Source organism: Indicator indicator, chromosome 37 (genome assembly GCF_027791375.1).
Source record: "Indicator indicator isolate 239-I01 chromosome 37, UM_Iind_1.1, whole genome shotgun sequence".
NCBI classification, from domain to species: domain Eukaryota; kingdom Metazoa; phylum Chordata; class Aves; order Piciformes; family Indicatoridae; genus Indicator; species Indicator indicator.
In genome coordinates, this window is record NC_072046.1 from 4890356 (window position 1) to 4905622 (window position 15267).

The following is a 15267-nucleotide window of genomic DNA, read 5'->3' on the forward strand; positions in this document are numbered from 1 at the left end:
CTTGTACCTGTTGTTCCTTGTCTTATCATGGTAGAAGAACTTCCCTAGACCTTCTGGACACACTTTGCTTGATGCCGCCCAGGATCCTATTGACTCTCTTGCCCACAAGGACACATTGTTGTTCTATGGAGAACTTGCTGTCCACCAGCACTCCAAGGTCTTTCTCTGTGGAGATGCTTTCCAGCAGAGCAGCCTCTAACCTGTCCTGGTGCCTGTTGTTATTTCTCCCCAGATATAGGACCCTGCACTTGTCCTTGTTAAACTCCAAGAGGTTTGCCTGCACCCAGCTCTCAGCCTGCCCAGGTCACGTTGGATGGCAGCACAGCCTGAGGGGTGTCAGCCACCCCCCCCAACTTCTCTATCATCAGGAACTTGCTGAGGGTACTCTCAATGCCCTCCTCCAAGTCGTTGATAAAGATATTGAAAAAAACTGGACCCAGTACTGATCCCTGGAGAACACCACTGGCCACAGGCCTCCAAGTTGACTCTGTGCCACTGATGATGACCCTCTGACCTCTGTTGTGGAGCCAGTTTGCAATCCACCTCACTGACAGCCATCTATGCCATATCTCCTGAGCTTTTGTATGAGGATGTTATGGGAGACAGTACCAAAGGCTTTACTGAAGTCAAGATATATGACACCCACTGCTCTGCCTTCATCTACCCATTTGATCATAATTTCATAGAAGGTTACCAGATTAGTCAGACAGGATCTCCCCTTGGTGAATTCATGTTGGCTACTCCTGATAAACTTGTCTTCCATGTGGTTATACATGGCCTCCAGGATGAGCTTCTCCATCATCTTTCCAGGGATGAGGTGAGGCTGACTGGTCTGTGCTTTGTCAGGATGAACCATTCCTGAGCTTGAAGAAGCTGATCTCTGAAAATCAAGCAGCTCTCCTAGACCCCTTCTCTGCCCAGCACCATGATCTATGGGATTCCTCCAAGCACATCCCTCCAAGACTCTTGCAGTGTGTCAATGATAACTTCTTGACATAGGTAGTGGAGGAACTAACAAGGAAAAGCTCACTGCTGGACTTTGTATTAATTAATTGTTAGAAAATGTAAATTCTCACTGAGAAATGAACAGCAGAGATATTTATAGAGATTTTGAATTTATCTATGTACAAACCATGCTACAAGTTAGTTACAGCTGATATTTACAGGTACTAGAGTGTTATAAATGCCAGAGCCAAACAAACTTTGAACTTAAAAAAAAAAGGTTTATTTTGAAAAGGGCAATTTAAGGCAATTTAAGGCACTAACAGACAATAAAAACACAATAAAAGCCAATAAAAGGCAGTAAAAGGCAGTCAAACAGCACTGGATGCATGGGAGAGTCAGCGCTCCACCAACACACACACTGTACATGATCTAGTTCCTTTTTAAATATTCTATTCCTAATACCTATTCATACAAAAAGGTGTGTTTAATCAAATTAGTTGTAGGCATTAGCATTTTGATATTGCGCAGGCGTAGTTCGTGGTCCTCCAGGTGGTAGTTTAGTGATGTAGTTCTTCAGTTGGTCTGCAGCATGTCTCACCCTGGTTTATTACATACAAGGTCCTTGTGATTTACTCCCACTGTCCCCATGTTTCTTGCCAGCAACCGACTGCATGTCCTTGAGCAACTTGTTACTTGTTGTATTTACTTTGCTACATAGGCGATTTTTCACACAAGCTGTTAGCTGTTAGCTTCTCTAGTTATGCTAATGTTTCACTATACTATCCAAGCCTTTACATAAATGCATTAAAGCAAACAGAATATACAATTAACAGCAAAGGCAAACAATAAAGAACAATTTACACAAGTTACACAAGCATATTCTACAATTTCCTGCGTATAGTTCCCTGTCTCACTTTTTAGTACTGTTGCGGTTGAGGGGAGGCTTATTTATTAATTACCCTCACAACAATAATTAATAAATGATATGGCAAACAGGTATTAATAAAAATAGTAACCCTTTATAAATGAAATATGGCAAAACTCATTAAAAGGAAGATTTGTATGGTTGGAAGATATATTTACAATGGATTATGCAGTCTCAGGGCAAATACAAACTATTCTGTGCAAATTAGGAGGCAACAACTTGGAAAGAGAAGGTCTCTGAGAGCAGGTAGTGCTCAGTTACAGTGGGGAGAAGACTCAATAAGAATCGTTAAACCCAAAGGGCAGTGAATCAGTTACTCACAGCTGATTTCACCCATATAAGGGATACTGCTGCCGCTGCTGCATTAGCTTTGGGGCACTCTTGTAGGTGCAGCATGGCAGATTGCTGGCAGGAAAGGTTTACTGCGTGGTCCCAGGCTGGTCTGGCTGCAGTAGATGTTAGGCAGTTAACGACGCTCTTGGCAACAGGTGTTTTTGTGGTTCCTGGGTAAACTGAGGCACAGCATGATTCCGGTGGCAAGGGGAAGCAGGCTCAGCCACTCTGGCTGCTAGGTGACTCTGGCTTCTCCAGCTTGCACATGCATGGCTCGTGGTTTTATCCCAGGCTCTGGACCAGGCACTTGAGGGAGGGCAGGGCAGGGCAACTTGAGGCGGCAAGGCTTGAAGCAAGGCTTGGAGCAAGGTGAGACTTCAGCAGATTTGAGCAAGGCAAGGCTAGGCTACCTAGCCACTTGTATACATACAAGTGCCAGATGCATGGGGGAGTCAGTGTTCCCAAATGTCAGCAATAAATGCCAGGTCAATTAGTCCAATGGGGCACTGAAGCTAACAGGTAGCTGCCCAATGGAAAGCATTCTGCCAGGCTATGATCATAAAAGGCAGAAGCAAAGACCTTGTATCTGGGGGACCAGTGGTCAGCTATGTGCTCTGACCCCAGATAAGCATCTTGTTTACCAGACAGGCAAGGGTCCTAGCCCCTTTGTTCCTTTTCCCACCCTGCCCTGTTTTCCTGAATGAAGGAGGAGAGAGAGAGGGACCTGTCTAGAAATGTTAAGGCCTCTCTGGATTTGTACTGGGCCATGTGTCATGGCCCTACCATCACAAGTATCATGTCCTTTTTTCTGATTGACATGAATTATCACTTCACTCATCACATAGAGTATTCAGTACTCAGTATTCATCTCTGCAGAATGTATCTCTCCGGGCGCTCTGAACAGCTTGAAGGAGTCTAGAAATTTAGAAACAAAGCCAATTTGGAAAGAGACAGAGAAAGGGGGGTAGGGGTAAGGGGGGTGGGTTTGCCTGTCGGGGCCAGCAACCCCACAAGCAGGCGGTCTGGCACAAACCTCAACAGAAACTCTATGAAGAAATATTTGGCTTACTCACAAACTAAGAACTGTGTGAGATCTTTCCTTGACACTGTGTTTATACTCCAGAAGTTGTGGCATGGATTTGACGTAATAAAGAAATCAAAATGGCGCTGACTGCATGGTGCTGTGCCATCTGGTTCCTGCTTCTCCCGGAATGAAAAGTCCTGGAGCTTTCCGGTAAGCCTCGGAGGCTTTTGCAGCTCAGTACACAGAGTGCATTGTGTGAGAAGAGCTTCCCGCTCCGGGGGAAAAGTCTTATTGCCGGGGTCGCAGGGCACAGCAAAGTGGCTTCTCTGCGAGGCTGGGGCGACTCCTTCTGCAGCTCATGGGGATTGGCCGGGGAGCTGCCAGTCTGGCTGAAGTCATGTCCCACTCCGGGCGAGCTGTAGCGGTCCGGGACGGGCGGTGCACAGGAGTTACCACGGTTCCCTCACTCAGCAATCTGTTGGGCAATGGTGGCGGTCCACAGCGAAGTGCTCGGAAACGCTGGTTCGAGTCCCAGGTAGAGCAGACCCTTCAGCAATGCGGGTTGTGAGGCAAATACAGGCATGCACAGGGAAACAAGCACAGGTACAAGCACGGAGCACTTTTTTACCAAAACAACCCCTATTTAACATTTGCCACACAAACACTGGTCCAATGAGCATCCTTTGTAAACGGAATAATCAACCAATGAAGTGATGTTTTGCCAAATGTAGTATGAGCAGACACCTTGAACAAAGCAAGTACGAGCGTGTCACCTGAGCTTTGTTTACCACAATGGGCCCAGGGAGATTGTTTACCTGGACTCAGTGGCACCAAGATTCTCTGCCCCTCCCCCCCCCCCGCCACCAGAAGGGAGAGGGAAGAGGGGGTTCGGCCAGAACATGTAGGGACATGTCCTGGTACTATGTGGGACATAATCTTGGACATAAGCATCATTCACCACTCTAACAGAGAAGGACTGTGTGGGGACATTAAGGAACAGCCTTGGCGACCATGATCTTGACATGGTGGATTTTAGCATTATACAGGGTAGAAGCAGGGCAGTAAGTAGGATTACAACCCTGGACTTCTGCAGAGTTAACTATACTCTTCAGAGACCTACTTGCAGGGATCCCATGGGCTAAGACTCTGGAGGGTAAAGGAGCCCAGGGAAGTTGGTCAATGTTTAAATGCCACTTCCTCCAAGCCCAAGACAGGTTTGTTCCCTTGAGTAAAAAATGGGGAACACATGCCAGGAGACCTGCATGGATGAGCAAGGAACTTCTGAAGGAAATTTCGTAGAAGAAACATACTTACAGTTCATGGAAGAAGGAACTTGTCATTTAGGAAAACTACATAGTAGTTGCCAGGGCATGGAGGAAGGTAGCAAAGAAGGCCAAAGCCTTGGAAATAAAACTGGCAAAGAAAGTTAAAGAGAACAAGAGCTGCTTCAAATCTATCAGTAGGGAAAGGAAGAATAGGGAAGGTGTGGGCCCAGTGCTGAACGAGAAGGCAGCCCTGAGAGCTGAGGATGCAGAGAAGGCAGAGCTGATGAATACCTTCTTTGCTTCAGTCTTTATCCTAAGACCAGCCCCTGTGAACTCCAGACCCTGGATGAGGGAGAGAAAGCCCGAAGGAGGGAAAACTCCCCACTAGTCAATGAAGGGATCAATGAAGGATTAGGGATCAGTTACATAAATTGAATATTCACAGTCCATGGGCCCTGATGAGAGCGCTGAGAACACTGCCTGATGTCGTTGCTCTACCACTCTCCATCAGTTTTGCAAGGTCATGGCAGACAGGAAAGGTTCTGAGGACTGGAGGAAAGCCAAAGTCACTCCAGGCCTCAAAAAGGGCAAGAAAGAGGTTCCAGGAAAGTACAGACCAGTGAGCCTCACCTCTGTCCCTGGAAAAATGATGGAGCAGCTCATTCTGTAGGTCATCTCTAGGCACTTGGAAAAGAAAGTGATCAGGTGCAGTCAGCCTGGATTCACCAAGGGGAAATCAGGCTTGGCTAATCTGATAGCCTTCTGTGATCTTGTAACTGAATGGGTAGATGCAGGCAGACCAGGGGACGTAGTCTGCCTTGACCTTAGCAAGGCTTTTGACACTGTGTCCCATAACATCCTTGTGAGTAATCCCAGGCGGTGTGGGATAGAAGAACAGAGAGTGAGATGGATCAGGAACTGTTACTGTCCAAAGAGTGGTGATCAATGGTGAAAAGTCCAGCTGGAGAGCTGTAACCAGTGGAGCTTAGGGATCAGTGCTGGGTCCAGTCCTGTTCAATATCTTTATTAATGACATTGATGAGGAGACAGACAGACAGACAGACCGCTGATGATACCAAACTGGGAGGCTTGGCTAAGACACCTGAAGGCTGTGTGGCCATTCAGACAGACTGAAAGCTGGGCAGAGAAGAACCTGATGAGGGTCAGCAAGGAAAAGTGCAGAGTCCTGCATCTGGGAAAGAAGAATAAATTGCAGCAGTACAGGTTGGGAGGTGATCTGCTGGAGAGCATCCCTGTGGAGAAGGACCTGGGAGTGCTGGTGGACAAAAAGTTCTGCATGGGACAGCAATGTGCCCTGGTGGCCAAGAAGGCCAATGAGATCCTGGGGTGCATTAAGAGTATGTCCAACTGAACAAGGGAGGTTCTCCTCCCCCTCTACTCTGCCCTAGTGAGGCCCCACCTGGAATATTGCATCCAGTTCGGGGCTCCCCAGTTCAAGAGGGACAGGGATCTGCTGGAGAGAGTCCAAAGGAGGGCTACAAGGATGCTGAAGGGATTGGAGCACTGCCTTGTGAGGAGAGGCTGAGAGCCCTGGGGCTGTTTAGTCTGGAGAGGGGAAGGCTGAGAGGGATCTGATCAATGTCTATAAATACCTGAGTGCTAGGGTTCAGGAAGGAAGGGACAGGAACAGCCTCTGCTCGCTTGTGCCCTGGGATAGGACAAGAGGCAATTAAGGAAAACCACCTCAACATGAGGAAGAACTTCTTTACTTTAAGGGTCACAGAGCACTGGAACAGGCTCCCCAGATAGGTTGTAGAGTCTCCTCTGGAGGCTTTCCAGACCTATCTGGATGTGTTCCTGGGTGACCTGCACTGGATTCTATGGTCCTGCTCTGGCAGGGGTGTTGGACTGGAAGATCTCCAGAGGTCCCTTCCAACCCCTAACATCCTGTGATCCCTCAAGAGCCCAAATTCTGATCTCCTGAAATCCAGGGCTTGGGTTCTGTATTTTTCATTACTTCCTCCTCTATGGATCCTGAGCTCAAACACTGTATGATCACTGCAGCCAAGGCTGCCCTCATCTTCATACTCACCACCAAGTTCCCCTCATTTGCATGCAGAAGGTCCAGCTCAGCATCCATCTGTGGCCAGGAAATTTTTGTCAGTACACAGGCAAAAGGTGTTGAGAACAAGTCTTGTAAGGAGCAGCGGAGGGACATGGTGGTGTTCAGTCTGGAGAAGAGGAGGCTGAGGGGAGACCTCATTGCTCTCTACAACTCCCTGAAAGGAGGTTGCAGTGAGGTTGCAGTGAGGTGAGGGTTGGTCTCTTCTCCCTAGTCTCAGGTGATAGGAGAGGAAATGGCCTGAAATTGTGCCAGGGGAGGGTTAGGTTGGAGATGAGGAAAACTTTCTTTGCTGCAAGAATAGCCAGTGGATTGGAACAGGCTGTTCCAATCAAAACAATTCTGTAATTCTGACCCATAGGCTGTCTCATCTTACACCCCAAAAGAGAACTCTGGACATTGCAGCTGCTCTCTCACAGCCAATTCCCCCTCCTCATCTTCCCAGCCTCTCTTTTCTAATCAGCCTGGCTGCATCCACCACAGCACTTCTGTAGCCTACCTCACCATGTGTCCATGATCCCATAGCTCTGCATCCAGGCCATGGAGGGGAAACAGACCGATGCTGGAGAGGAACCCAGGCCATGTGCACTATCCTGCACCTCACCACACACAGAGGTTCTTGAATCATGTGAGCTATCCCACCACATCTTTATGTTGTGAATGAGACCATAACCCTGCACCTACTATCAAACCTGTTCTACCTTTTCTTGTGTGTTCCCCACACGGCCTGCATTTGTGCCTGGGCATTGTAAAGAGGCACCCAGCCATGCTGATTTCCCAGAGGTCTGAGGGGCTCCTTTTCCCCCACTGCCATTTCCTTATTTAAGTGCACAACCCTGAAGTGCATTCATTCTGCCTTTGGTTTGAAATGAAGTCTGTCCTGTTCCTATCACTCCTCACACATTTTGTACCAACCCTTCCCACCACGTTCTCATTAAATTATTGCTCATCCTCTTCCTCCCCTGTTGTTCCTAGTTTTAAAGCTTTTCCAATCAGGGTGGTCAGCCTGTTGGCACAGATACTTTAGCCTCTTTTAGTTATATGGATGCTACCTTTCCTAAACAGTCCTCTATCCTTAGAAAGGATCCTGTGGTCACTGAATCCAACTCTCTTCTGCCATTGCAGCTGTGCTACTGACTGTTGACCAGCAGGTTCCATCCACTCCTCATTCACACCATCCTCCCTCTCACCAACAGTATCAAAGAGAAACTCACCTGGCCCACATACCTTTGACCTTCATACCCAGAGCCTGCTTGCTACGTTCCAGGTGTGCCCTGGCAGTATCATTTATATCCCCATGGAAGAGCAGCAAGGGCTAATAATCTGTGTGTGTATTAAGTTTTGCAAGTGCTTTGGCATGGTAAGCAGTAAACCTCCCCAGATGGCAGGTCCAGCTGCCAGAGGAGGCTTTTGTTCCTTGCAGCAGGGAATCTTCTGTTACTAACACTGCTTCCTTTGATGCTCCTGTGTGGCTCCTGGTCAATGGGCTCAGACACTTTGTTTGTTATGACAGCACTGAATCTATTCTCTAGTTGCAAATCTCCAGGTGAAGCAAGAAGCTTTCCTCTTGGTGCCAGAAGTCACAAGCTCCCATCTTGGGAACTTCCATTTCCCATCTTGGTGTCCAGACTCATCTCTTGAAGCTGTAGTCTCAGAGCCTGAGTTCATCTCTTGTCATCAAGGCCCAGACAGTGCTAAGGATGCAGGAATTCATCATCATGAAGGATTTGATCAACCTGCAACAACTTCTTTACTCTTTAATAGCCACTTCCATGGGACCAGTGCCTTCACCTACCAAAGAATATCAGTTTGCCTACTTTCTCATCCTGCCTGAAACAGGATAAAGACTTTCTAAGGCACCAAATAACAACCAGACACCAACTGTAAGAGCCCAGATGAGGCACGTTCCTTATGCTCCTGAGCACTGAAACCGAATTCAAGGTGAAAGAGCAAAGAGCTTCCAGCAGCCCAGGAGAATTTTCTGAAATGCTTTGAGATAGCACTAAAAGTACTGATATTTTATATTTTTTCCTGCTTTCTCTGCATCTTAACTCCATGAAACTTTTCAAAGGTGTCTTGTCATCCCCAGGTTTTCCCTTCATTATATTTCAGCCTTTTTTATTTGAATTGAACCTTTTGTCACCTTAAAGATCAGGCCTTCAGCCAGCTTGTATTTCAAAGAGCAGGCCTGAGTGCTCTCTGCATTTCAGAAGAGACTTTATGTTTTTTCTCCCTTCCTTTATTTTTCCAGAGGACCTCGAGTTCCTCACCACAGCAGCTACTTTCTCACGGTTCAGTACCTGTTTTGGAATATTTTGGTTTTGTCACAGGACTGATTGGTTGTGTTCAAACTTTTTTCTTCCCTTCCTAATCAATATAGAGTTCATGTAAGCCAGACACAGGTAAGAAAGAGTTTATGGCACAGGTGTGAGAAAGTGTCTGTCATGGATTGAGTTGAACCTGCTGCTGTTATCCATACCCTGCTGTAGTCGTGCCAGATTCAAAATGAAAGTGCTGGCTGAAGCAGAGTATGATGGGGCTTGAAGTTCAGATTGCAACATGGGAGGCTTCAAGTTCTGGTTGCTGCTTCTTGGTTACAGGTTCTTGGGTGTGGGCTCCTTTCTGCAGACATGGTGGTGGAATGGGTGGCAGTTGGGCAGCAGTGGGGTTTTTTTTCTGTTTTATGCTGTTCTGTTGTTTTTTCTCCCTGGTATTTCACTGTGCTTCTTCTGCAAATAGGCTAAGCCAAAGTAATTGAGCATTGTATTATTAGAATCATAGAATCATAGAATCAGTCAGGGTTGGAAGGGATCACAAGGATCATCTAGTTCCAACTCCCCTGCTATGGGCAGGGACACCTCACACTAGATGAGGCTGGCCAGAGCCTCATCATCATTAATTAGATTATTAGCTAAGGTAATTATGCATGGTGTTCATGATATCTTATGTTATATTCAACTCTTATCTCTTTATCTCCACCCTGCGCTGTGTGTGTTACTCTTCCCCTCACTTTTGTGCCTGGTGTCAGCCAGGTTAGCCCTTGCACTGAACTGTTACACTGCCATAGAAGGTAATTGAAGGAGGGGGTTTGGGATACCCCCAGACCACTCCTGCAGGCACAGATACAGAAACGTTTTGCTGAATAATCCCCCATGAATGTGTCATAGGTAGAAGGGATACTTGTGTTAGGTAGGTGTGACTCTGTAAAAGCTCCTCTATAAAGAGCCACAAAACCTTTCCACCAAGGCTTTAGAACCATCTCCCATGGAGCTCAAGAAACAGAAATACCTCCTCTTATGCACAAGGGTGTCTAAGAAGTGTTTTGATTTCGGTATCACTTCTTTCCTCCTCCTCTACTCCGCCCTTTTGAGTCCTCATCTGGAATACTGAGTCCACTTCTGGACTCCCCAGTTCAAGAAGGTCAAGGAACTACTGGAGAGATTCCAGCAGAGAGCCACTAGGATGCCAAAGGGACTGGAACCTTATGAGAAAAGGCTGAAAGACCCGGGGCTGTTTAGCCTGGAGAAGAGGAGACTAAGAGGGGATCTCATTAATACCTATAAATATCTAAAGAGTGAGGTTCTGAAGGATGGGGCCAGACTCTTGTCAGTGGTGTTCAGTGACGGGACAGGGGGCAATGTACACAAACTGGAACATAGGAGGTTCCATCTAAACACAAGGGAGAACTTTCCTGTGAGGGTGGCAGAGCCCTGGAGCAGGTTGCCCAGAGAGGTTGTGGAGTCTCTTTCTCTAGAGACTTTCAAAACCCACTTGGATGTATTCCTTTCTGATTCACTCTGGATGATTCTGATCTAACAGAGTTACTGGATTGGATGCTCTTCAGAGGTCTCTTTCAGGACCTGCCACTCTGTCAAAGGCACATCATCTTTCTTCATGTGGTATTTTGGGTCAGAAACCACTAGAGAAGTCATGTGACTGACTGCCTGGGACAGAGAAGGCAGAGGCAGTTTTTGTAATGGAATGTAGCACTGTGTTGGGGGCTGGAGTTCCACCATGATACAAACAACGTAGGGCCCTGTACAAAAACCCAAGGAAGGAAAAAAGGCAGTGTATTTTGAGGAAGAAAGGAAATGAGTGACTTAAATTGTTAAGGAGACAAATGCAGTATTATTTTCATGTTTCTATTGGTCATGGCACTACAGAGCTCAGTGTTTCTGAAAGACAGAAGAGAAGGAGACCTTGGAAGTTCTGTACTCACTCAAGCCAGTTCAAATCACTCAGCTATTCTATTCTATTTTTTTTCCTTTCCAGTTATGGAAGAAAATATGGCCCTGGACACCTTCATGGAGCTGTACACATGACTGGTTGGGACAGATACTCTGCTTTTCACCTGCTGGGTTTGAACAACACTTTTGAACAGCCTGAGGAGAGCTCTTTATTGGAATAAGGATTAGCAGTGTGTGTGGTCTGACAAGCTCATATTTGGAAATGGGACCACTCTCATGGTTGAACCAAGTAAGTGCTGTTACTGTGTGTCTAAAATGATGTTGAAATTAAGGTGGGGGAGGGCAAAAGAATCGAATGGGCCGGGTCACTCTAAGAATTTTCTGTTGCAGTAATCCCTAAAGGGCACTCTCTTTGGCCAGGGTTTCAGGCTAAGTCCTCTGCTTGTATCTGCCTAGGAAGACTTCACAGGAACAATTGGGCTACCTTTATATCACAGTTACGCCATGATCCGCAGACAGCTGGTGTGCAGTACTTAAGTGTAAGATGTTAGAATTTATTCCCAGTCTGCATTCCCAGTGTTCTCTGCCCCAAATTTACTGGGAAGTGTCCCATCCTCCCATGGCTTTTCACTGCCTTACTTTGAGCAGCAATGCACAGCTCAGTGAAGAGATGACAGTGGGCAGAAGTGTTAAGACCTTTCACTCTCTTGTGCAAGAACTTTGGTTCTTGACACTGGTACCACACTCATACTGTCACCAGATAAGTAATTCCAGTGGCATGGAGACAGAGGAGGAAGGATGGTAAATAAGGGATTAAACTTTCACAACTGCCTCATATCCAAGACCATTGAGAGTGAATGGAAGTTGGCTAGCCAGTTGCCTAGGCTTTGAAATGGCAAATGTGGTGAGAAGGGATTACAGAAAGCTTTAGCTCTCTCTATATTTGTATGAAATTTTGTGATGTATAAAAAAGGTGGAGGTCATCCCAAGCTTTTCTGTTTGTCAGGGTAATCTTAGTTATCCTAAGTGTCCAAGTGCATACCTTCAGACTTGCTACAGAGCTGGCAGATGTCTGCATGTGTTCAAAGAGCTACAAAAATGTCTTGCAAAAATGTTTTCCAAAAAATTTTGCAAAAATGCAAAAATATAATTTTAGATACCTAAACCATCCTGGTCTCATTCCAGAAGGGACCTTCAGAGTCCAGGTCTGTAGGGTATCTTGAGTAGGAATAAACGTCTGTTACAATTTGATTCCAAAGGGACTAAGGAATACAAAATTGCCACTGTGTAGGTTTAGGCTGGACATTAAGATTTTTTTTTTCCAAGCAAGAGTGATCAGGCATTGGAAAGGGCTGCCCAGGGAGGTGGTTGAGTCACCAACCCTGGATGTGTTTAAAGGTGGTTTGGATGTGGTGCTTGAGGCTATGGTTTAGGGGTGAACCTTGTAGAGTAGGGTCCTCAGTTGGCCTTGGTGATCCTGAGGGTCTTTTCCAACCTGATTGTTTCTGTGATTCTGTGATCCCATAGAGAACAGTAGAATTTGACAAGAAAAAAATAAGCAATGAAACAGTCCAAGAGCTGCCATTGCCAGCTCAGGCCTTTGCAGAATGCTGATCTGACTCAGCTGTCGCATAAAGGGGTTTATGTCTTTGGAGAGAAGTTTAGTGTGTTGGTTCTTTGGCTGACAAGAAAAATGTCTCTCATCAGCTGCAGGTAGCATGTGGCTCACTGACTGCAGAAGCCATTCTTGCTGTAGGGAAAACTTTGCAGTACATTACTCAATTTCCCAAACATCCTCACTGAGTTTCCCACAACCTGAGTCAGAGAACAGCTCAATTTCCCCAAAGGCAGTAATTAGCTTTGTCTTTTCCTCCCTGAAATGCTTTGAATCATTCTTTGTTTATCCTTTCTGACCTGAAAGCTCAGCTGACTGAAGTTTCCAGGCTGTGCAATGATTTCTGTTTCCCTAGCTAAGGACAAGATGACATTTTCAAAGCTGCTTTAGGATTATGATTCACAGGAAGAGTGTCTAAGTCCTTCATGTCTTGAAATACTTGGTAAGTGGATACCATAATTTCCAGAGTTTGAGCAACCTGACCCTCTTGTTGTTAAATCTGTATTTCTTTGGAGCTGCTAATATGCATTTTAGGATGCTAAGAACAGATGCGCCTTAGTACTTGAGCTCTTAGAGAGTCCTCAAAACCATAAAGGCATAACCCCCATGCATCGATAGTCCAGCTGTAGTCTCCTAAGGGTCAGTTAAGGACAGATAAGGGTTTTGTTTTGATTTTGTTTATTCTAGATAAAGCTTTTATTAAGAATATTAAGGATAAGGACACAGAATATCCCATGTTGGAAGGGACCCATAAGGATCATCGAGTCCAACTCCTTGCTTCTTGCAGGACTACCTAGAAATAAACCAATAAACCAGGAAAAGCGTCAGCCAGATGCCCCTTGAAGCTTGGTGCTGTGACCACTTCATCTTAAGTGTCTTCTTCCCATGACATTATGGAATATATAGCTCTTCCCATAACTTTGTAAGACATAGGCAGACTGAAGAGAAAAGAGCCCAAGAGAAAAAGATAAAAGAGAAAAAGAAATACAACATCCTGTGCTAAGAAATGTGACACAAATATCCCTCCCAAAAGCAAGCAGTGGTAGAGATACATGGCTGTGTTTTCAGGTAATGCAGAAGAGTGGATCTCAGATGAGGCTTCTGAGGTCTGATAAAGAAATAATTCTGCACTGTGCACATTTGCTCTTGCTGAAGATCCTACGCAGAGAGCTATGCCACAGAAGCAGCTTGCTGGTAAAACTGGCAAGCAGGCTGTTCAGAAATCAGGAAACATGGAAAACCTTTAAAGATCTTCTCAGATAAGAAGAAAAGCAGAGGACTAAGAGGCTCTGACATGTTACAACACCTGCAAAGGAAATGTGAGTAGGGAGACTGAGCACACAGAGCCTTTTTTGACTGCACGTTTTAACTGTGTGTGACTGCTGCTCTTGTCTTTGGGAAGGGGACTCGGCTGACCGTGGAGCCAAGTAAGTGTTCCTTATTCACCAGCCTTTACTGAGTTGTTATTCTTTGGATTTTCACTTCTTCTCCCCCCCCCCCCCCCCCCCCTTTTTTTTTTTCCCTCCTAAAATTCAGGCAGCCATTCTTTCATGCTTTAAAGTCCCTAGTTAAAATTTAAGGTTTCTATGCATACCCCACCTGGATGTATTCCTGTGTGACCTGCCCAGGTGACCCTGCTCTGGCAAGGGGTTGGACTGGATGATCTCTGGAGGTCCCTTCCATCACCTAGCATTTTGTGATTCTGTGGAGATAAGCAATTCACAGACTTCTGATTGCTTCTCTCCTACTGTCCCGTCTTAGAGACAAAAATCCTTCTTGCATCTGAGCATTTGTTATTGAAAGGGTGAACCTTGAAGCCCCCCTCTAGCAGTAGTGCTTTGTTTCTGCAAGCAATGGCATTCACTGGAGTAAGAGTGAAGATTGAAAAGGACTTCTCTTTGCCCTGCCACTCTTGCTTTGGTTAGACCTTTTAGCCACAGCAGAAGATTTGGGGAAGGTGAGGGACAGTAAAGGAAAATCAGTTATTCCTTCACATCTCACGAGTATACAAGAAGGAACTTGCTAGAAACTTTGGAAAGCAGAATAATTAGGGATTTGGTGAGGTGCCGTAAGGTTTCATTTGTAGGCCCCTTACTTACAAACGAACAACACACAGGCACAAGCTTCTGGCAGAAGGAAGCTTAGAATCCTATAAAATTAAAGCTCTTCTGAAAAACCTGCTCCCAGACACTGTCTGTCTTTGATTTGGTCTTTCAGAAGCAGCAAGTCATTAACAGTGCTGGGAATTAGTCCCGACTATATATAGGTGACATAGCACCCAAGTGAGCTTCTGATAAAATCAAATCATGCCTTTTTTTTACAGACAATCAAAAAAATTCTACCCCAGAAGTCATTGTGATGAAATCAAAGAATCTGGGAGAAGGTGGCACCTCTGGGAAAGCAGCTTGTTTGGCAAGGAATTCCAACACAAAGAGCATCAGCTTGGAGATGTCACCTAATGAAGTGGTGTATGAACAGAATCCTCCCATTCTGACCTCAGAGGGCTTGTACAATGCTCTCAAAGTGGTCAGTGTGACAGAAGACACAGAGATGACCTGCACAGCTAAATTTGATGGCATCCTTTTCATAGAGAGCACAACAGGTACAATTCTATGGTACAGCTGCAACTTGCCCCTGGGGGCTGTGTCATCTACCACTTGCTGGTTCTCCTGCCAGTGAGCATTGCCCTGGGTAACCAGCAGAGACAGGAAGGGCAGTCCTGGGATGGTTGGTAGGGCTCAGAGATACTGAAGGCCTGTCCCAAGCTAAATGTTTGTATGATTCTAAGACATCTGATACTTGCAAGTAAAGCTGAAAAATTCTTGAAACCCCTAAAATTAACAACCCAGAGTTACTATTTTTTTTTTCTTTTGGGGGTGGGGGAGGGGGC

The 15267-nt window shown here is 45.8% G+C and overlaps 1 protein-coding gene and 1 gene segment (V, D, J or C); both read left to right on the top strand.

Annotated features, from left to right (window-relative positions):
* Positions 1-15267, top strand: part of LOC128978512 (M1-specific T cell receptor alpha chain-like) — a 118563-nt gene that overhangs the window by 69919 nt on the left and 33377 nt on the right. The window lies entirely within an intron of this gene.
* The window catches only part of LOC128978522 (T cell receptor delta constant-like), a 71978-nt gene that overhangs the window by 55793 nt on the left and 918 nt on the right, over positions 1-15267 (top strand). The window contains 2 exon segments of the C gene segment in view: positions 11012-11051; positions 14701-14979. Of these exon segments, the coding sequence occupies positions 11012-11051; positions 14701-14979 (319 nt within the window).